This window comes from Psittacula echo (assembly GCF_963264785.1).
Source record: "Psittacula echo genome assembly, chromosome: 5".
In the NCBI taxonomy this organism is placed as follows: Eukaryota; Metazoa; Chordata; class Aves; order Psittaciformes; family Psittacidae; genus Psittacula; species Psittacula echo.
This window is the reverse complement of record NC_137739.1, coordinates 48,442,039-48,465,061: the sequence shown is the minus strand read 5'-3', so window position 1 is coordinate 48,465,061 and position 23,023 is coordinate 48,442,039. Positions and strand designations below refer to the sequence as shown.

Genomic DNA, 23,023 nt, shown 5'->3' with positions numbered 1-23,023 from the left:
CTTTTTCCCCCTTCTCCTTCTGTTTAGGGGTATATAAAACTTACCTTGTTTCTGAAGCATCTTCAGCCACTCTTAAGCTCATTCTTAGCCAGATTTTAAAAATTCTTCTAGTTTGCTGGGTTGTCAGCTCACAAAGATGCAGAAATGTCCTAAGTACAATGTCTTAAAATGTTTTGAAACTTTGAATCTTATGTAAGCCTTTCAGGCTGGCTTGTAGGGAATTCTTCCATCATCTCTATATTGTTCTTATCAGATGCAACAGTATCCATAGCTACATTCTCACTTTGAAGACTTTAGGTATTATTGGTGAGTAGTATTCTACTAAATCAGTGTTTTCATTGCTATGTTTCAGTGAAGCTTTCCCTTTTAAGCATAGGTGAAATTGAGGTTCATTTATCAATGATAAATGATGATGCCAAACAATGTGAAACACATTAGCAGACTCTTATTCCTACCACAGTTGTCTTTGAAATAGAATTTTGAAAATAGTATCCCATTGACCTTTTTGTTATTATTCACAAGTTTAGACAAATCTTGAGTTGTTTGAGGGCTATAATAATGGAGTAGCAATGCTCAAAGTGCATATGTATTAAAAAGTTATGCAGATTTAAAATTGCTTGTAATTAATAATTTAGCAAAAGGAACTGTACAAACCAAGAGTAGTTGATTAGTTATACTTTTACAAAATACCCTGTCCAGATATTCATAAAGGGGGAAAATGATACTGTAACCACAGTATGAAGCCACTTTTTTTTTTTTTTTTTAATAAGCAAGGCAAACTATAGAAAGGAACAACTTCAGACTTGCTTCATAACTTTCAAGGCTTAGTGACATGAAGCTACTCAGTTATGGTTCATGAAGGTGGAATAAAATAATACAAAAATAAAGTGATTTAAACCTGCTCATGTGGGGATGAGATGTCCACTTTTATCTGAAAACTTTATCCATTTTAAATACTCTTCCTTCAGAGCGATATTTCTAAGTAGAGAATTACCTCTGAGGCTCTGTTTTGGTCTAGAAGTGAAGACTTTTGGATAGTTATAAGGTAAAAGTGTAATTGGCAGTACTAAAAAAAATATTTTACTTTAAATTAGCACTCTCTTATTAAAGAAAAATGTGTGTACATCTGGACCAGACATCTTGTTTTGAATTTCTGTCAGAAGTTACAGAAAATAATTCAGCTTTATATATTTTATTTTTGAAGAAAATGTGTATCAGTTAAAATGTTGACAACAAGTTCTGTTCAACATACAGTAAGAATGCTAGAAGGAGTTTTTTTAGGTGACTCTGAAATCATGGTACATAGAGAAGCAAAAATAAATTGTTTTGCCCCTATTTCTGTCCTAGTTTGCTAAATTTTGCATGTTGCCCTCATTATTGCAAATTTCTTACATTTAACTATTAAAATAATACTGGTACTCTAAATAATCCTTTACTAAAGGAACTGAAGAGTAGCATCTCTTTTCAGTCTTCGGTCACAGTATTAAGTTTCATTCTATGAAATGTATTCTTTTTCAACCTTGAAATCTCACATGAAGTAGTCCTTACCTGACTACTGTAAGCCTTCTTCTATGAGTAAGAATATTTGAGTCTGTGTAAATTATTGAAATGAAAGGATGAGTATCAGTAAATTAATTATTTCACTTTATAGGGCAATAATAATAATAAGAAATCCCAAGCTAATCTGTTTAATCAAATGTCTTCTGTCAGGTAAATATGCTTATCCACAAGCATCCAGCAAAGAAACACATTATAGAATGTCCTTGCAAGATTTATGATTTCTTGACAGATGTTACTAAAGTTATAATACAGCTTAATATACATTTCTGTTATTAGAGAATCTAATAATAAAGATTTGAGAGATCCTAGTAGGTCAGGCTCCTTCCTGCAGGAAACTTTACTCCTGGCTGGATTCTGGGACCCTGAAGATAGAGGCTGATCAAGATAATGCAGCCTCAATATTAATAACATTTTAAAATACCAAATCATTTAGGTTTAACCACTTGCTTTTTAATTGGCATTAAGGGTTATTTAGCAGTTTTAGTAATTCAGGCATGCAGCCTTTATGAGAAGCTGATCCCACATTGTGGAGCTACTGTCTGACACGCTCCTGTCTGCTTTCTGCTGGATCTCACAAACTCCTGTCCCTTTCCAGGCTGGATTGATGTCACCTGGGATGCTGGTGGCTCTAACTCTTACCGTATGGGCGCAGAAGGAAAATTTGACCTCAAGCTTTCACCAGGGTACGACCCTGATTCAGCGGCATCACCCAAACCTGTTTCATCCACTGTTTCAGGCACAACGCAGTCATGGAGCAGCTTGGTGAAAAACAACTGTCCAGACAAGACGACTGCTGCTGCAGGCTCCTCAAGTAGAAAAGGAAGCAGCAGTTCTGTGTGTAGCGTGGCCAGTAGCAGCGACATCAGCTTGGGTTCGACCAAAATGGAGCGGAGATCAGAAAGTGTAATGGAGCAAAATATAGTTTCAGGCACTGACGTCCATGAACCAATTGTTGTTCTGTCTTCCGCTGATAGTGTGCCTCAGGCTGACGTAGGGTCATCTTCCAGTGCAAGCACCAGCACCTTAACAGCGGACATGGGAAACGAAAACGCAGAGAGGAAGTTAGGTCCTGATAACTCAATACGTACTCCTGGGGAGTCCAGTGCTATATCCATGGGAATTGTTAGCGTAAGCTCTCCTGATGTGAGTTCAGTCTCTGAACTGACTAATAAAGAAGCAGCTTCCCAACGACCTCTAAGCTCTTCAGCAAGTAATAGACTCTCAGTCAGTTCTTTGTTGGCTGCTGGGGCACCGATGAGCTCTAGTGCAAGTGTTCCTAATTTATCATCTCGAGAAACCTCTAGTCTGGAGTCCTTTGTACGAAGAGTGGCAAACATAGCACGTACCAATGCCACAAACAACATGAATTTAAGCCGAAGTAGCAGTGATAACAATACTAATACTTTGGGAAGAAATGTAATGAGTAGTGCAAGTAAGTAAACTATGATTATTTTTATTTGAAGCTTTTGTTGTTGTTTTTACTTTCATTAGACTTGAAAAAGCTTGAATTCTTCTGGCCTGATAGAGAATGAATTTAGAGCAGCCTTGACCTTGTATGTACCTGTAGAACTCATGAAGAGTTTATGTCAGCTGGAAAGTGTTACATTACCCTGTTAAGTCAGATTACAGTGTTATACCCATCAGATAGGTCTATTACATGTTTAGGAAGAGAGAGACTATGGTTTAGATCAAGAGGCTGGAAGACTAGCAACAGTAGCTAATGTGGAATGCTCTTGCTTTCCAATCTGGGTAGATTTTGCATGCTTACCATGTATGTGCTTGTTTCTGTTATTTTTCCATTTTCCTCAGGAAAGGCAGTTTGTGCATATTGTCAAGTCTCTGAGCCTAAGAGCTAAGAACACTGTAGGAAGAAAAGAGTAAATTGCAGTACGATGAAATTTTAGTAGCTTCCTGCATTCTGTTAGGCTGAATAACTTGGTGTACTCTAATACTGTGTATGTTTTCTGAAGGTGGTATGGTCATTGGGGCTTATATTCAGCAAACTGTTCAGGCATGTTAAGTGTCAGGAAGTTTATAGTTAAAAGGAGTTTAAATGGCATTGTGTACATGCTTTAACATTTGCATGTTTGAAGATCATATATAGGATCAAGGTAGTAGCAGGTAAGTTGTTTAAACCTGCTTGTTGAGAGTTCACTCTTCTGAATTTTCAGCATGCTCCCATTAGAGTTGTTACTCATCCAGCCTTGTTAAGTATTTTGTTCAGTGACAGTGATAGTATTTTAACTGGAGAGCTGCATTTCATGAGGTAGGCGAGTTAGAAAAGGTAAAATTACCCAAGCCAGAAATACGCACACTTAAATCTGTTAAGTTTTCAGGCTCTTCTAGGATTTTTGTGCTTCCTTATTTTAGAATGTGGTGTTTGCTTTTAGCATTCCAAAATGTTTTTGAATGGTGTTTTCTTTCTTTTTTGGGGGGATTTTTTAGTGTATTCCTATGTTCAAATTGTGATACTGGGGGGCTGGGAATGTTTGCAGCTTGGACAGAGAGCATTTTTGCAAAACGTAGTGAGAAACTTCAGAGTTTTGATATCATACACTGCTGAAGTAGAAATAAGAATGTGGCAAAATAAAAATTGGATTTAATATTAAAACATAGTTATACTTTAAAATTGTCCCTCATGTTGGAATTATTTTGTATTGTGTTTTATGCAAATATGAACTGTTAATAGGAAATTGTGCCCTAAAAAGAGATCGGAGACTAAATTTGAGCAATCTCACTAAAGTTCATTTAAAAAAAAAAAAGCATTTTAAAGCATTTATTTATTTGGTCTGCCCAAGTTTAAACATCTAACCAACCCACCTGCCCCCAATCAGAAAAAGCTGAACTCCATCCCCGCACCCTCTTCAAGCCAAGTCTGAAATCATGATTACACATGTAAGTTTTCTGGACTTGCTGTGGTGGTTGCATTTAAAATCGTGGGTATTTGCCAGGAGTTGAGTGGTGTCTAGGGTAGCCAGTTTCAATTTGTTCTTGAATTCAGAGCAAATGAAATGCTGACACTTAATGGCTTTTTTCTGTTTATTGTAACAGCAAAGAGTTTACTGTTAATTCATTAGAAGTGTGTAGAAGATACAAATACTGAACAAATTATTTTCAAATTCTTTAACTACAAAAGAAAAGCCTTTTGGTTTGGAAAATTTTCATGCTTCCAGAGAGATGAGCTTATTAGCAACACTAAATTTAAATTTCACTCTCTCCCTCCCCATGCACAGAAATAATTTCAAGTGCTATACGTGCTTGGGTCACCTTTGCTGATGTTTTGTTCGCATGTTTGTATTTGCAATCTGTTACTTCCATTTCTAAGGAAACAAAGTATCTGACAAGCAACAAAAATTTAAACAGTGACAAAGGCACTGAAGGAAAGAATCTTTGTTGTATCTTTCTTCAAGGGTAGTAACCTTTGCAAGCCTTCATGATAATAGTCTGAAATTCAGACTTTATGTTTTTAAGAAAGCAGTGCCTCAGTTTACATAAGCTGCAATAATGAAAGTGACTTTAAAATTGCAAAAGTTGCATTTGATAAATTTTAGAAAAGGTAGATTGAAAACTGTAAGATTTACTTTTAAGTATAGGGGACCTCTCAGATTTGCACATGCAAATATGGTTTATCCCCTCTGCTTGAAGATAAGTATGGGAAAATGTTTTGAAGATGTGAATATAAATGTGTAGTTGCACATAGGTACAACTCATAGTTAGGTACACCACCTGAAATTCTTTCTATTGAGTTTATAGTGAATTTAGTCTATATCTTCAGTTGTTAAAATTAATTTATTGTGTTTTATACAGTGAACATGCAGTAGCCTAACTTAGTTGTTGCTTGCTTATTCTGAAAATTACTTATGTAAGTAGATCAGCATAAGTAAGGTATTAAGTCCCATGTTTCACAGTACTGCCAACTCAGGCATGTCACCCATTGTGAGTGTATGTGCTGATAGTTGTGAGAGATAATAAGTCACAGCTGCCTTAAGAAATTTAGAAAAATGCATAAAAATCACAAGTTTTACATTTGTATTATGTTTTGTTCTCTGTTTACCTGTAACCTGTATAATTTTGATTATTTTGCTGTGTATATGCTAAATTACCATTTGGATTTAAAGACAGACACAGCATTGGAGTAACAGATTTCAGAAATACTTCCAATATGTTGAAAATGAAATGAAGTAATTTCAGATTTACAGTGGGATTTTGGGATTTGTTTAATGAAATTATTTGTTTTAAATGTATGCAAGGGAATATGCTCAGAAGTGGGCATCTGCGTTGTAGGTGCACTTTTGCACTGGGAAACCCTTCCCCCTTATCTGTTATCCTTTATTGTAACATCTGATAATTTTTCAACTCCAAATATGTTTTTCAACACAGGAGTCATGCATGTAAATTGTACTCTTCAAGTCATCAAATCATTTATTTTATCTTACCATATCTTTATCTATAGCTTCTCCTCTTATGGGTGCCCAAAGTTTTCCTAATCTGACTACAACTGGTACCACATCAACAGTGACCATGTCTACATCCAGTGTTACTAGCAGCAGCAATGTAGCTACAGCAACTACAGTTTTATCTGTTGGTCAGTCGCTTAGTAATACTCTAACTACTAGCCTAACATCAACATCTAGTGAGAGCGATACAGGTCAGGAGGCAGAATATTCTTTATATGGTAAGTTTCATTTTTAAATGAATGTAAGCAGACTTCCCATTAATTATTTTTTCTTTTCTCCCATTGTTATGATCTTCTCATGTAGTAGTTTATTTACTGAAAAGTATTTGAAAGTTGAGCTGTCCATATGTTACTAGTTCTGTAAGGCACTAGGTAAAATAATGTTAACATTAGTAGTATTTCTTGTTTTCAGGTCTTTTTTTTCAGCTGTTTCTATCCCATGTTGTTATTGTTTATGGTATAGTTTATTTAGGCACTTAATCTTTTCCATAAATAAGTTTAGTATCTAATGTAGTTTGCATTATGAACCTGTAATAAAAATCAAAATGTTGTTTCTCATTGTGTTGTATAGGCTACATGCTCAGTCTGAGGTATCTTGTATTACTTGGTGATTAAAAAGCATCTGCCATTAGGCACATTATACACTTAAAATAGTATGAGGTTCCAGGTATCTCAATATTATAATAGTAATTGCAAAAATTGGAAAGACCACAAAAATTAAAATGGCACAGAGAATGGAATTATCCAGATAAACTAAAACAAAATCCAGAGTTATGTGGGCACTATACTCTAGAAACAGACACTAGGACAGGAGTGACACTAGTGCAGGATGTTAATACTATGAAAGAATAGCTAGTTAACAAGGAGGGTATTACCTAGGAATCAAGTTGGTGAACTGAAGTCAGGAAAGACCTGGGCTAGGTACTGGAAAATGCTTTCTAATGTAAAGTTTATTGGATTGTGACATGTTCCTGAAAGAAAAGATACTTGATTTGCTTAACATTTGGTTGTGTTCTATTTTGTTGCCTATTTAAATTCCTTGAAAAAAGATCTGGTAATTTCAATGGATATTGGAATTCAGCTGCGTGGAGGTGGTCAGTTAAAACATCTGCATATGCCATCTCCGTTTATTCTTTTAATTTACTCTCGTTTGACATTTTGATTAAGTAACAACTCTTAAAATATATCATAAACAGCTGTTTATAAATAGTTACCTTAAAGCTTCTGTTGGGGCATTGGCAAAAATTCAGAGGGTGTTTGGGTGTTACTGTTAATTTATGTGTGTATAGACAAATGTAGAAGTTCAAAGATTCCTCCCTGTCCACCTTGGATTGCTGTGAACTTCGTTTCTGGTTTTAGGGGGTGGTCTTGTTTTAAGTCTTAGTAGTAGATGGGTGAAACTGAACTGCGTATCTGTCTTCAGCTTCTTGTTACAGAAGTTAATTAGCAATTGAATCTTTTAAAATATCAGTTTAAAATATTTATTCTAAATGTCCTTTACATCGTAATTTGAGGTTTGAGCCATACATTCTTAGTGGAAATTATATTGCTAGCCTGTTTTTTGAAATTAATTAGGCGTAGACTCAGATAGCATACATGTATGTACCATTTCTTTGCAATGTTTTGTAACTTTAAAAAAGTGTAGTTATAAAGTGTTTGATATAAGCAAATGAGATAATGATCACTCTGCTGATCACTCTTAATTATACAGATGTTAAGTGCTTTGTTAATTATGCTGTTGACTAGACCCCTGAACTTTTTGTTAGGTGTGTGCTTTTATCACGGCTTTTAATATTACTATACCATAAGCAATGTTTTAGTTCTTTTCTTGTTTGAGTGAGACTTGTTTTCTTACTCTTCCGGATACTCCTATTCTTAAAGTTTCAAAATTTTGCTTTAAAAGTTATTCTTGGCTTCTGTTATATATGTTAATATATGTATGTGTTATAGATTTTCTTGATAGCTGCCGAGCTAGTACTCTGTTGGCAGAGTTAGATGATGATGAGGATCTGCCTGAACCGGATGAAGAAGATGATGAAAATGAAGATGATAACCAAGATGATCAAGAATATGAGGAAGTTATGGTACAGTATAGTTAGCATGGATGATAACTTTATCTCTTTAACATCTTAAAAGCAGCGTAGGAACAAGTTAGCAGACAGTAGAAATGATGGCTCACTAGTTCACTGCCTCATGAAATTGTTTAACTTTGTGGGTAGGCCACTGAATTTTGTAATGGTACAGTTCTGGGATGTGTTTAACTGTAGGCCTGTGTGGAGCAAACTGTAATAATTTAAGTAGGCAGAGGAAATAACTTGGGTTTTTTTTTTTTGGGGGGGGGGGCAGAAGGGGAAGCTAAAACCCAGCAGGTTAGGGTTAGTCCATAGGGGTCTTAGCTGCATTATTGTGAGTTCTGCTTTTCATTTGGTGGTTCTGTTAGTGTTATGAATAATGCTGGCTCTTCTACCACCACTGAGGTTATCAGAATGGATATTGTAAGGTCTAAGAGGAAAAAGACTTCACTGATGATAATTTAATGTTTGTTACATAAATATAAATATTGTTTTATGGAATTATAGAAACTTCATCTCGTAATCAATATTCAAACTTTCAGTAATTGGAACCAAAAGATCTAGCATTTTAGTCTACTGTGATAATGCTTTTAATAGAAACTCAAGTACATTACTAAATTTTTAGTTATTTCACCTTCTGCAAAGAGATATGAAGCTAGGAATGGAAAAGTCAATCCTACTTAAGTAGATCTACAGTGTAAACGATAACCTTAGTTTGCAGATTGTTGATCACTTTTCAGAAATTACTAAAAGAAGTTAATATTGTTTGTGGGAAGAAGCAGAAATAGCTGTATTAATCTTTACTTAAGATTCCACAGCACAAATTGGCTCTGGAAAAGAAAATTTTCCTTTCTTGGGTTCCAGTCCTGTTCCTTCTGATACACTATATAATTATTCTCAATGAGGAGTTGAACAGATTAAAAGCTTGTTGTAGGAAAGTCATAAGCAATCAACACTTGCTAAAGCTTATTGAAAATTAGGTTTCTTTCCACCATTATAATTCCAGTATTTTGTTATTTGATTTAATCTTTGGATAAAATGTGTATACATTTTAAATGTACACATATATTGATATCTAAAAAAACCAACTGTTTTTGTCTTGAGAAAAAAATAACGTACTTATTTTGATACCATTGATTTATTTGAATCTTTGATATTCCAAAGTTTGTGGAATACATAAAACATGTGCATCAAGTTTGCTGGTCTGTAATACTCGGTATTTCCCTGTGTTCTGGTACTTCAGGGAAAGTTTCATTCTATCCAGAAACTGTAAATACACCTGTTGTCAGGTTAGCCCATTTATGTTGATTTCTATATGTCTGTGGTTTTGATAATTCTCTTGATTCCAGCTTGACCAGTTAAATGGAACTAATACTGTTACATGCCAGCTTTGATACCCATTGTGCCAATTTTAGTACATGACTGCTGTATTCCCCAACTTTAAAATTTTTGAGCAAATGATTCTTTGTAGCAGAATCTAATAAACTACTACTTCTCTTTGTTAGGAAGAGGAGGAGTATGAAACCAAAGGAGGCCGTAGAAGAACATGGGATGATGATTATGTATTGAAAAGGCAGTTTTCCGCTCTGGTTCCTGCTTTTGACCCAAGACCTGGTCGTACTAATGTTCAACAGACAACTGACCTAGAAATCCCTCCACCAGGTATGCTGACAAAACGTTTGTGGTATTTGATCTGGTTTTGGGATGGAGACTTACTGTTAAGGGCCCACTGGGCTCTGGGGGTCCTTTCACTGTTAACCAGTACAACATGCTATTGTGGCTGTGTGGCTTTTCTCTGAATTGAGAGTTTCATCTACCTCTGCAGGTTCCAGCATTATTGAGGGAAAAGTAAATTAAAGTGCAGTGGACAATAAGTGTACTTATGAATTTAACTTGGATTAGTGATAAATCTCCTGTTGTGTTTGGTTCCACCTGCAGGAAGTAAATCTATGTGTTGAGCTACCCAGAATTGCTTTGATTGAGGAGGGCTTGCTGAAATAGTCCAAATCAGAGGCAAGAATAAAGCTAATACAGTAGTTGAGCAGTCTGTATGGGCAGCAGCATAGCACCTTTCTCCTTAGTTTGGCAGTGTGGCTGTAGTCAGTGTTCATTACAGAAAGGAATACATAGGTTTAGCTTATCTGGAGATGCTCAGCACTTCATTTCGGTGAACAGAAAGGAGTTGATACAATAGGAAAATACTGTGTATGGAAAGAATGTACGTGCTATGATAATATTCAAGGGGAATCTTATCAAGACATAAGGATCACTAGAGATTTCAGAAATTCCTGTTAGCTTTACTCACAGAAAGTGCTGCAGTTATAGCCGCTAGGTACAGTTCATCGTTACAACTGAGTATTGTTTCTTTGGCATGTGTGCAAGAAGTCTTCACACTACCTTAGACTGAGCCACTTTGTTAATGTTTAAGCCAACTTGTCATATGTTACACATTTTGTATTAATGGTTTCTCAAATTATTTTTCCCATGCAGGTACACCTCATTCGGAACTCTTGGAAGAGGTTGAGTGCATGCCTTCACCACGTTTAGCACTTACCTTGAAAGTTTCAGGCCTTGGGACAACTCGAGAAGTAGAACTGCCCCTAACAAACTTTAGATCAACCATCTTTTACTACGTACAGAAATTGTTACAGCTCTCCTGTAATGGCAATGTGAAATCTGACAAACTTAAACGTATTTGGGAGCCAACATACACGTAAGCTCACAAGTTGGTTATTCTGGGTAGAGAACAGTGTGATGAATTAGGAAATGGGTGTGAAACAATGTTAATTTTTTCTCCCTCCTCTGAAGGAAGCAATGTTTTAGAATCAGTGTTTCTTGCATTTATGGCAGGATGTTCTTAGTGATTTTAACGCTAGTGCTGTGACTCTAGATTTCAGCAGTGCTCATGTGATGCACCTGTTCTGAGTTGCATTGTGTCAAAAATTATGCGCTGTATCAAAACTGGTTTTTAGTTAGAAATCATGAGAAATAATTGTAAATGTGTGTATCTCTGAAGTTACAACACATATCAAACTACACTAGGACTTCAACATTTCAAAGAGTTAGTACGTATGTAATGAAGAACCTCAAGCTGGTTTGGGAAGTTTGCAAAGTGAAGGTTGTTTGATTACTGGAACCTCAGTTAAGGGAACATAAATTATACATTGCAAGATAAACATTGACATCATGAAAATGAAATACAAGTTTAAAAACTTTGCCCTACCAGGTATTCCTGATGTTCTGTGCAGCAACGAGCAGCTGCTATTGCTGTTTTTACTTCATGTTATCTGAATGTCATTGATATTTAAAAGTCAATGTATAACTTCAGAATTTAGAGGATGTGCTACAAATATGAAATACTAATTGATTGTTTTGATATCTAGAATCATGTACAGGGAAATGAAGGATTCTGATAAAGAGAAAGAAAGTGGAAAAATGGTAAGACTTACTTCTGTGACTTGGTGTATGTTTTTGTGGCTGTTTAAACAAAAGCAAAACAAACCTTATTGCAGTTTTTGAAATGCTACATTAAAAAAACTAACAGTTGTCAGTTACTTAAAGGATATGAGTGAGTATATTTGTAAATGCATGCTCCTTTAAAAAAGACAGTGTATAATGCATGTGAAATTGGAAAGACTTTACAACCAGGAAAACCCAACATGTGGTGGTTCCTGTTGTAGGGTTGCTGGTCAGTAGAGCATGTGGAGCAGTACCTTGGCACTGATGAATTACCAAAGAATGACTTGATAACCTACCTGCAGAAGAATGCAGACTCAGCTTTCCTGCGCCACTGGAAATTAACCGGCACTAATAAAAGTATTAGGAAAAACAGAAATTGTTCCCAGCTCATAGCTGCATACAAGGTATATGTCTGCATCCAAACTTTTTTTATTATGAACAGCTGTGTGCTTTGTTTTGCAGCTTTAAAGATTCTTGTGGAGGAGGAATATGCCGTGGATAGGGCAGTTGAATGTTCACATGCCAGTATCAAGTTTAGGTTTTGCTGCTTTTTTTTTTTTTTTTTTTTTAGTATTTTTTGTCAAATTTAGTTGTGTTAGAATGCATTTGAATCATGATTTGAACCACCTACAACTTAACTAAGTGTTGAGGTTAAATGCAGTAACCACCCTGATTTTTTCAAATCGTTAATTAGGAGAGCACAGTCATAAAGACAGTAACGCAGGCAGTTTTTATTCCTAACGATTCTTTTTTTTTTTTTTTTCCAGGATTTTTGTGAACATGGATCAAAATCTGGATTAAATCAAGGAGCCATGTCTACTTTTCAAAATTCCGATATCCTTAGTTTGGCAAAGGAACAACCTCAGGCCAAAGCTGGCAGTGGTCAGAACTCCTGTGGAGTAGAAGATGTTCTGCAGTTACTTCGCATTTTGTATATAGTTGCCAGTGACCCTTACACAGCACGAACTGCTCAAGAAGGTAAGTCAGTTATCTAGCAAAGCTTCTTAAGTGCTTTAATGAAAGCAAAATAAAGGAAAAAAGTTGTCTTGATTTATTTTCAGAAGGAGATGAGCATCCTCAGTTTAACTTTCCGCCAGATGAATTCACAAGCAAAAAAATTACTACAAAGATTCTGCAACAGATTGAGGTATTACATTAATGTATTATGGACAATCCATGTATTTAATACCATTTTTAAGATCCTATTATACTCTTCTTTTGTTCAAAATCATTAGCTTTTTTGCCATTTTGACTTTGAATTGTTTCATATGATACTTCCTTATGTTTTGGATGCGTTAGCAAATCTAGACTAGGCTGAAAGAGAAAACCCAAACATACCAAGAAGAAAGTTGTGATAGAATTGCATCTTTTGGTTAGGAGTAATAATGTTTGGGTTTTTTTCTGCACCAGACATCAGTGTTACAATGTAGTATGTGTTTGTCTGCCTGATGGCATTGTAACAAAGGCAGTTAATTGTATTAGGGTTCAGACATCTTATTGTTTATACATTCCACATAAAGCTTTCAAAATAGCATTTAAAAACCATATTATTAGTACCAGGTCAGTAAGATGCATTAAAAGGAGAACTTCTTTAGTGGAACTACTTTGAGATTTGGGTTGTTTTTTGGTTTTGTTCTTGTTCTTTTAGTTACAGTGAAGTTGCTCTAACTAATCATTAAAAAACAGTTCAGTGTTTTTAAAGTTAAAAAACAGTTCAGTTTTTTTTAAAGGTGGTTCAGGCACCCTGAATATGTTTGTGGTAATACTTTCTGCCATTTTTTTTTGTTGTACTTGTGTTTTAGAAGAGACTATAGTGATATTTCAGTGGGGATCATCTTTACTACCAGAAAGCTTCTTTTGTCTCTTCTGGTTTTGAGGAAGTAGTATCTAATCAGTTTGGGGCAAAACTCAAAAGTAATTCTCTCCAGGTACTTGTCTACTTGGGTCTCCTCACGGTGCTATGAGTAGTACATATTCCAGAGATTTACTACAGCTTTTAGTGACTTTGTGCCAGACCACCATTGTGTCCACTCTTGAGTCCTAGAAACTTTGCGAACTTCTCATTGGTAGCATTTAAAAGGAAAACCAAAAAAAGTGGCTGTTGCTGAGAAGAATCTTGCTCAGCACAGCTGACCCCAATACTTGGGTGTATGGGGTGTCTGTGTACTTGCAAGATTGTTGGGACAACCTGAGTCTAATATTAGAAATACTTTTATTTTTTTATTGGTGGTTTTATTTTTTACTTGCATTAAACTACAGGAGCCCTTGGCACTCGCAAGTGGTGCTTTGCCAGACTGGTGTGAACAGCTAACAAGCAAGTGTCCTTTCCTAATTCCATTTGAAACAAGACAGTTGTACTTCACATGCACAGCATTTGGAGCATCAAGGTAAAAAAAAATAAAAGTAATTAAAAAAAACACCTTTTTTTTGTTTGGTTTGTTTTGGGTTTTTTTTTTTTTTTTTACAAAATATAATTGTTTTTAAATTGCTGATTCACAGAAGGACCTTACCCTAACAAGATAAATTTTGCTTGCCAAATGTATTTTAGGTAGTAGAAAAGGGTGTAAGATGGGAAACTTCAGAAGGACTTTTGGACACTTGAAACAATTCTTGTTCATTGTGGTAGAGGTTTATGATGGGAAGCCTGCCTTCATTTCATATTCTTCAGGAAATTCCTCTGAAAAAATTTTATTCTTCAACTTTAAGGTGAAGAATTCCTGGTGTACCTCTAGTTAGATTGTCCTATTGGGCAGTAATTTGACTGGGTTGCAGCTCATTGCATAAAGGAGTAAAAAACCAAAATAGAAAACATTCTGAAAATAAATGTGAATTAACTGTTTTTTTGAAAGCATATATCAAAGCATATGCGTTTGATTTTTATAGCTCCTGCAGTGGTCTGGTGATTATTTGTTTTGGTTCATTTATTTCTCATTCACCAAAATCTTAACAAAATAAATAAAATCTAACAAAAAAAAGATGCCTTTTCAAGAGTTAGTATTAGCTGCATGATGAAACTGTAACAAACCCAGACCTTTAAAACATTTAAGGGTACCCTCTAAAGTGCTTTATTACCTACAAATCCTTAATATTTTTATTGCAGCAGTGATTATCTTGAGAATATGTAGACAGTGTAAACTTTTTTGCCAGGTGACTTTTAGAAGAATTAAAAAGGAAGAAATATTTTTTGTGGGTTTTCTTGGCTGGTTTTGGTAGTTCGTTTTCCAAAGAGGAAGAAAATTGTAGACATTGAGTTGCAAAAATTACTGTTGTGTCTAATTCACATTAGAAATATCTCATGAAGAGTGTAAAAAAAGGCATTTAGAATGAATGAAAGGAGAAGAAAAGTCTTGCAAGACATCAGTTTAAATCTTAATATGGAAATATTTAACTTCTACAGAAAAATGGTCCCAAAAACTGGGCCATGTGTGGTGGTTTTTCTTTTGAGAAAAGGTAATGTTTTAGGAAAACTGTGTTTTAAAGAGATCCCTCCGGAAACATTGCATGGTACTTACTTGGTAAGTAGAGCTTTCTTAAGCTCTTAAAATACTGGAAATAGTTTATAAAACTGTTATACTCTATACAAGCTCCATGGGTATATGGATTTGTAGTCTCTGTCTGTCGTGTCACTTGACCGTACTTGGAAGACAACAAACAGCTGATAGTTTATTGCTGCATGGGTGACAATACATACAAGAATTTCAAACTTTGACTTCATGTAAGTACTGCTATTAGAGGCAGCTCTTCCTCTTTCAGCACTATGGGTCTGTTTGTGGGTGACTGCACTTCAGCTTTGGTTCTGTGTTTCTCTAGTGTGTAAGCAAGTAAATCTTGCTGTAAAACTTGGTCAGTATCAATGGGATGATGTACAACTGCCTTGCACTATATAACAGAAGTTGTCATAAGCTTTTGTAAATAGTTCTGAGCATCTGTGATTAAAAAGTACTGCAGTAAATGCCGCCCTCAGTTCATTCCACTATAATTTGAAAACTAGTTCTAATTGAGAATTGTGCATGTTTTCTTTGGTGCCATCTAGTACATCACAAATTATGGTTGGCTCTTCATAGCAATTAAAATGATTTAGTTTTCTGAACTCAGAAAATGGAAAGCAGCTCACCTCTGGGCATTCCAGAGATTTCAGAGAAATACTTCAGTATATAACTTATATATTGAGGGGTGTAATTAATTAATTCTTAACAAGGTAACTTTTTCTTAGTGGCTACTTTCAGGTTTTCAGGCTGGTAGACATCAAAGTTTTAAACACCTGATTTTGGGTTTTTTCCAGAGCAATTGTATGGCTACAGAACAGGCGTGAAGCCACTGTTGAACGGACAAGGACCACAAGCACAGTGCGACGTGATGATCCAGGAGAATTCAGAGTTGGACGCCTCAAACATGAAAGAGTGAAAGTTCCGCGAGGTGAATCCTTGATGGAATGGGCAGAAAATGTCATGCAGATTCATGCAGACAGAAAATCTGTTCTAGAGGTAAAGCATATCTACCTAGCAGAGTGAGGTTAGATAGCTATTTCTAATGTACTGGCCAGGATACTGAATATCCTGTTCCATAACTGACACTGACTGTTTCACCAGGTTTTTCTTTATGATTAACCTGCCTTACGTATTTCTAGGTGGAGTTTTTAGGGGAGGAAGGAACAGGCCTGGGTCCTACGTTGGAATTTTACGCATTGGTGGCAGCAGAATTTCAGAGGACAGATCTGGGAGCTTGGCTTTGTGATGATGATTTTCCAGATGATGAGTCTCGACAGGTATATTTCAGTTTGCATTTTTAACTGAGTACTTGTATGAAAGAAAAATTATATAGGTATACAGGAAGGGAAGAACGCATGATCAGTGAGCAGCTACTCATCATGGTCAGGAATGACCACTCTGCTCCACAGCTCGCTTTCTTACCAGTTCTATTTTTAAGAGAGAAGTAGAGTATAATAAGTTAAACTGCAGAGATACGTAATTAAGTTCATCTTTAACCATATTAACTTTCTTGTGTGTGTCACTTAAATCAGGTTGATATTGGTGGTGGATTGAAACCCCCTGGTTACTACGTACAGAGATCGTGTGGACTCTTCACAGCACCGTTCCCACAAGATAGTGATGAACTTGAAAGAATAACCAAACTCTTTCATTTCCTTGGGATTTTCCTGGCTAAATGCATTCAGGACAATAGACTTGTGGATTTACCCATTTCCAAGCCTTTTTTTAAACTCATGTGTATGGGGGACATTAAAAGTAACATGAGTAAGTTGATATATGAATCACGGGGTGACAGAGACTTGCACTGTACCGAAAGTCAGTCGGAGGCTTCTACAGAAGAAGGGCATGATTCCTTGTCAGTAGGAAGTTTGGAAGAAGACTCCAAATCAGAATTTATTCTTGATCCACCAAAACCTAAGCCTCCTGCATGGTTTAATGGAATTTTAACATGGGAAGACTTTGAATTAGTAAATCCACATAGAGCTAGGTTTCTAAAAGAAATTAAGGACCTTGCAATTAAAAGGCGTCAAATTTTAAGCAACAAAAGCCTGTCAGAAGATGAAAAGAACACAAAACTACAGGAATTAATGCTAAAGAATCCATCAGGTTCTGGGCCTCCACTTAGCATAGAGGATTTGGGGTAAGGGTTTTCATATTTATTTATAAATATGAATTGTGTTAGAGACAAATGTCAGCACATATAATTAAAAATGAAGATATCTTCATTTTAAATAGTATCATGGCAATAGGGAATCATTAAAGATGCAGCAAGATCCAGTTTACCATCTGTAGCTATATTCTTGTTCCTTAACTTGAGGATTTTTTTATTCTCGCTTGTTCAGTTTCTTAATGTTTAAACTTAAATGTGGCTGCCCTGCAGTGCTGTATGACTCTAGAAGCACACAAATACTTTTAAAGACCTTTGGAAAACTCAATTGGTGATTTCTTTGCTATGAAACTATTGAAATTTATCAAGGTTTTTGGAGAACTTTTAAAGAGAACAGATTGAAATTGCAGCTTGTGTTAATCGTGCATGCAATGCAGTGCTTGAATCAACGTTAAACAGAATGTGCTAACTTTTATCAAACATTGAAGACATAAAAGTGCCCGTGCCTGTGTGAACTTGTGTGAGGATGTGCTCTTTTGCAGTTCTAAATTTATGGGTTTTTTAACAACAGTAGTTTTTCTACCATTAATATTACAGGTTATTTGTTAAAATCATGTTGTGCCACAAGGATTGTGTAGACAGAGTTCAGTAGTTGCTTATGGCCTTGTGGGCTTCAGCATGCCTGTTACAGAAAGAAAGCAAGTAGTGCCTCTGGAAGGCCTAAATGCCTAATGTGGCTTTGTAACTGTTAGTGCTGGAAATTAATGTGAAGGATTTTTTAAGTTCGTTAACCGAGTTAAACAGTTTAAGCAGTTTTGAAGGTGATAGTATAAAGATACCAGACTGTATGGGATTTTCAGTGGTTATCAAATCCAAAGAGTGAGTGAATACATACAAGTATATACCATAGATTTGCGACATATATTATCTGTGTAGTCCATCACTAATTGTCGTTCTGTACTGTGGTACCACTGTTCATGTCTGTAGAAAATGATCCACAAACGGTGGTTTGAAATGTAGTGAGATGCTTTTGGGGTGTGGGGCACAGTTTATGAATCTGTAGACTTGTTTGCAATTAGTAACTCTCTTTGTATTTTGAAGTCTAAATTTTCAGTTTTGCCCTTCGTCCAAAGTGTATGGGTTTACAGCTGTGGATCTCAAGCCAGGTGGTGAAGATGAGGTAAGGAAACAACCTACTTTTGCAATTTAAACAGCAGTTAGGTTTTTACTGTCTCAGCAGTAACTGATGCAGAGTGAATTCTTAAGGTATTTGTATGTTGTCTTTGCAGACTGTAACAATGGATAATGCAGAGGAATATGTAGACCTCATGTTTGACTTCTGCATGCATACTGGTATACAGAAACAGATGGAGGCGTTCAGAGGTAATTTTAGATACGGCAGAATGTATACATGGTGTTCAGGGTGTGCTGGTTGAAAGTGGTAGCATAGAATGGCTTTCAAAAACAAATGTTTAAATTTAGAATGCAATACATAAGGTATTAATTTCATAATACTTTGCATGAGTTAGGCCCTTTTTAATCTTGAAGAGGTTCCATTTACCTTAATTAAGAAACTGTTGATTGATACTGGTTTCATTAAAATATAATTGAAATGCTGACATTATTTTATAAACTTTCTTTTGCCTTATGTTTGTAACTTTATCTTGTGTAAATTAAAGATGGCTTCAACAGAGTCTTTCCAATGGAGAAGCTGAGTTCCTTCAGCCATGAAGAAGTTCAGATGATTCTTTGTGGAAATCAATCACCTTCTTGGGCAGCTGAGGATATCATCAATTATACTGAACCTAAACTGGGATATACACGAGACAGGTACTTACATTCTGATTTTTTAAATACTCGCTAAAAGGTATGTTAATTGACAAAATGACCAGAATGTTCATTAGATAAAGACACCAAATTGGATGGGATTGGTGTTCACTGAAGAGCAACTGATTGTCTAAAACTGCATAAAATAACCATGTGTGTTACAACAGGTAGGTCAGGTTGGAAGGTACTCGGTTTTGTGATGAGAGGGGATAAAAAAAAAATTACAATATTAAAATGTGAAGTAGTGGAAATGTAATAGCAGGTAACTAATACAGGCTAGTAAAAATAGCACTTCAGAGTTCTTACTTTCATCTTTGCTGGTGTTTATAATTTCTGTTCAGTTGGATATAGTTGTTACTTGTCTCCTTACATCTTTCTCTTCAAGTGTAGTTAAAAAAGAAAATGTACTATGCAGGCAACAAATACACTGTCCTCTGGCTATCAGGAGGTGATTGTGATATTTTGGGCTTTGTTGGGTTTGGGTTTTGTTCTTGCTGCTTGTTATGTTTGGTAGCAGTAACATATGAACTACTGCTGAACTATGATAGTATAAGCATGCTGAAGGATCCTTATCAGTCTAAGATGTTGTGTGGAGTGATTATTCTATTGACCCTGCCCTGCATACAAAGATGGAGCTAAGATTACAGTGCCTGATACCTGAGGGTGTGTTTCAGCAGGCTCTGCTTTCCTCATGCCCTCTTCTCCCCCTCACTCCCAGGGCTGGTATGGATGAAAGGATTCCCTGAAGAGCTATTGTAGTCTTTAACAGGCTAGAAATGAAATCACACTGTGGTGGCTTGACCCTGGCTGGATGCCAGGTGCCCACCAAAGCCGCTCTGTCACCACCCTCCTCAACTGGACGGGGCAGAGAAAATGTAACCGAAGGCTTGTGGGTTGAGATAAGGACAGGGAATGATCATTCATCAGTTATCATTATGGGCAAAACAGACTTGGGGAAATTAGTTTAATTTATTGCCAATCATAATAAGATAATTGCATTTCTCAGTGTAATATGCAGCAAGGAGGTGAAAGAAGTATTTTTATAGGTTTTATTCTTAACTCAGTACTGAACAGGCACTGGAATCTTCCAGTGACTGCTTAGACATGACTAAAGAGCACAATTGTACTGCCTCAAGGTAAGGGAAACTAAAAAAAAAAAAAAAAGAAAAATCACTCTCATATAATATTGTTATAACTCTTTTAATCTGTTTTAAGCCCCGGATTCCTTCGGTTTGTGCGAGTCCTGTGTGGCATGTCTTCGGATGAGAGGAAAGCTTTTCTCCAGTTCACCACTGGTTGTTCGACACTCCCTCCAGGAGGACTGGCAAACCTCCATCCCCGGCTCACTGTTGTACGGAAGGTACGGCAGTTGTAGGCTGCCCTTCAGACCACTGATCCTGACTTCAGATCACTGATCCTATGAATTGCTGCTTTAAATAATGCTGATGATTTTTCATTCTGGTTGCTTTTTTCTTTTTTAATTTCTGATGCTGTGCTCAGCTGTCAGTCCTAACCTCTGTCTGAGGTCTCCTCTCTGACTTAATCTTTGAATATAAAAGAATTAACATACATGCAAAGTAAATATATTTATAAGTTGGTTTGCAGCTTTCTTGATGCTGCTGTTTGTTGACAACTGATAATATCTATGTGGTAAATGCCATGAATTAGAGACCTTACCACTTTTAACATCCACATTGAGCACAGAGAACAACTGCAATGAGAAATGTTCTTTCTTTTCCTCAGGTTGATGCTACAGATGCAAGTTACCCATCTGTGAATACGTGTGTGCATTACCTGAAGCTGCCCGAGTATTCTTCTGAGGAGATTATGAGAGAGCGCCTGCTAGCTGCTACGATGGAGAAAGGTTTCCACCTCAACTGAGCCGCTGACTGCAATACGGGACATGAGAAAGTGTTTTTTGATACTAGTGAAGCCTCTTGTGTTTGTGTGCAAAAAAAATATGATCTCCACGCTGTGCTCTGATGAGACTTGCCTTTTTTTTCACCTGTGAGGCTTTAGGAACATGTGGAATAAGTTTGTTAGCTGCTAATGACAAAATAAATCCTTGTAACTACACAGCCAGCAAGAAATTGGCACAGAACACTGTGTGATGCTTCAAGGGCTTGCACAACTGGAAATTGAGGTGGTTCTGTTTGACTGTTCCAAAGAACAGATCATCAGATTTTCAGTGTTCACTGATACAAATTTCTAACAGTGTATTTGTGTAAAGTTTGTCATTTAATACCTTGTACACTACAGTTGCCATCACTGATCCCTGTTTTGCTGGCTTTAAGCTAACTGGTCAGAAACTTGCTTCCTTAAAACTTAGAATTAATGGGCATCTCCAGCCTTTCCTTTTTTAATGGTGCCTGCACTATTGGAGTATTTTAGTGGGTTTTTTGCATATAATGCACAACTTTTTTTTTTTTTCCTTTTCTTTCAAGTGGGAATATATTTTGATTTCTCAAAGGCCCTGCTACAAAGATCAAATCCTTAAGTGTGTTTGTGCAGCTCAACAATAAAGCTATTAAGAAACACTGGTTCCTAGTGCAAGACACACTTAAAGCAAGTTTTACTTTTGGTTGTATTTTCTTTGTATATTATAAACATTTATTTAACTTGTTGCAGTTTGAAGTTTAAGAAAAACCCACCCAATGTGTAAGCTCAAAAGTAATCATTAAAATGTTTGCAACATATCAAACTGTCTCCTCTGAGTACTTCATTAGTACTACTTGTGTTATTAAATCACTGTACATGTTCTGAACAACATGCCATACATTTTACAAGGTTTAAATGAGCTACATGGCAGTAACCGATCTCATCAACTCATCTCTTTTTACACAGAGATGATGTTTTACACAGTCTAACTTTTTAGGAACTGGGCTGGCTGTGAGAACGTGTGTGTAGCTGTCTTGGAGCCCGTCAGTAGGCCACTGTGTCCTGAGTTTGAAGTTCTCCATTGCATTGGAATAAAAATTGGGTCAGGTGATACAGCTGATGCAGCCACACTTGAGATGGAGTGCCTGCCCTGCCTTGGTTTCAGTACATGGTAGGTATTTAGTGGTAAAAAGTTGGTTTACAGTAAGATAAAGCGAGATCCTAATGTATCTTTGAAGATACATAAGTGCTTGATACCAGGAAAGAAAATCTGTTGGTTTAGTTGAGCCTGCGTGGCAAGTTTTGTTCTGTGCCAGTTCTCTTTGGTAACAATCTTTTCTTGGACCGCTGCTCAGGGAGGGCTTGCCATAAGAGCCTGCCTCGTGTGTACAAACCAGGCTGAAGCCAGATTGCTTGTCACAGCATCATTCCCAGGACTTGACAGAAACAGTCTTTGGAATTTTCCGCAATGCAAAACTGAAAGGGAATCTCCACCTTCACACTCCTGTGACTATTGTGCTTCAACAGAACAGCAGCATACACCTTGCGTACAAGTATCTGCTCCAGTGCCAACCTGTTTTGGGGAATGGTTCTTTTAAAGTGATGTGGACAGTTACCCACACAACCCACTGCTCTGCTCCTTTGAGCCAGGTTTCTAGGTGCAATTTAGATGTGATCGTTACATGCCTTCACGCATGAAGCTCACAGTGTGTATCATACGCTCTTTCAGTGTCAGGTTATGCCTAGTGTTGGTGCCTAAGTATTGGTCATAAAGGAGGAGCCAGATACCTTAATTCTAGAAAGGTAATGAAAGTAATCTCAGGTTGCAGAAGCTCTTGAGTGACTTGTAGAGCAGTGTACAGTGTAAAGTGGCATGTTGTACCTGTGAATACAAGTTAGTGTAGCTACATCCTCCTGCTGAAGGCAAATTTGATTTGGTACCTAGCAGCAGCTTTTTTTACTCATCTTTTGTAAAAGTTTTAATTGTGATGCATGGATAGAATATACAAGAGAAAAAATACACTGGTGGCCAAAATAGAAAAGGTTTTGTGTACTTTATGAAGCCAACATGATAAAAGATGTTTGAACTTTTGATTATAATTACCTTTTATTAAAGTTACCATATTTAATTGCCAAATACTTTCAGTTACAACTTATACAGAAATACTAAATGCAC

At 36.4% G+C, this 23,023-nt stretch overlaps 1 protein-coding gene across 9 annotated transcripts in view; it reads left to right on the top strand.

Moving 5' to 3' along the window:
• The window catches only part of HECTD1 (HECT domain E3 ubiquitin protein ligase 1), a 60,059-nt gene extending 38,389 nt beyond the window's left edge, over positions 1–21,670 (top strand). For 5 of the 9 annotated variants that reach the window (XM_080618588.1, XM_080618587.1, XM_080618586.1 and 2 more), the window contains 18 exons: positions 2,156–2,992; positions 6,014–6,235; positions 7,967–8,100; positions 9,594–9,750; positions 10,579–10,801; positions 11,472–11,526; positions 11,769–11,951; positions 12,315–12,525; positions 12,609–12,694; positions 13,807–13,934; positions 15,830–16,031; positions 16,175–16,312; positions 16,568–17,175; positions 18,244–18,322; positions 18,432–18,525; positions 18,822–18,972; positions 20,185–20,329; positions 20,713–21,670. In XM_080618588.1, coding sequence (XP_080474714.1) covers positions 2,156–2,992; positions 6,014–6,235; positions 7,967–8,100; positions 9,594–9,750; positions 10,579–10,801; positions 11,472–11,526; positions 11,769–11,951; positions 12,315–12,525; positions 12,609–12,694; positions 13,807–13,934; positions 15,830–16,031; positions 16,175–16,312; positions 16,568–17,175; positions 18,244–18,322; positions 18,432–18,525; positions 18,822–18,972; positions 20,185–20,329; positions 20,713–20,850 — 3,791 coding nt within the window. In that variant the 3' untranslated portion in view covers positions 20,851–21,670. The remainder of the gene's footprint in view (positions 1–2,155; positions 2,993–6,013; positions 6,236–7,966; positions 8,101–9,593; positions 9,751–10,578; positions 10,802–11,471; positions 11,527–11,768; positions 11,952–12,314; positions 12,526–12,608; positions 12,695–13,806; positions 13,935–15,829; positions 16,032–16,174; positions 16,313–16,567; positions 17,176–18,243; positions 18,323–18,431; positions 18,526–18,821; positions 18,973–20,184; positions 20,330–20,712) is intronic. The other 4 variants (XM_080618590.1, XM_080618589.1, XM_080618592.1 and 1 more) reach the window with 3 other exon arrangements.
• Positions 21,671–23,023: the final 1,353 nt, after the last annotated feature.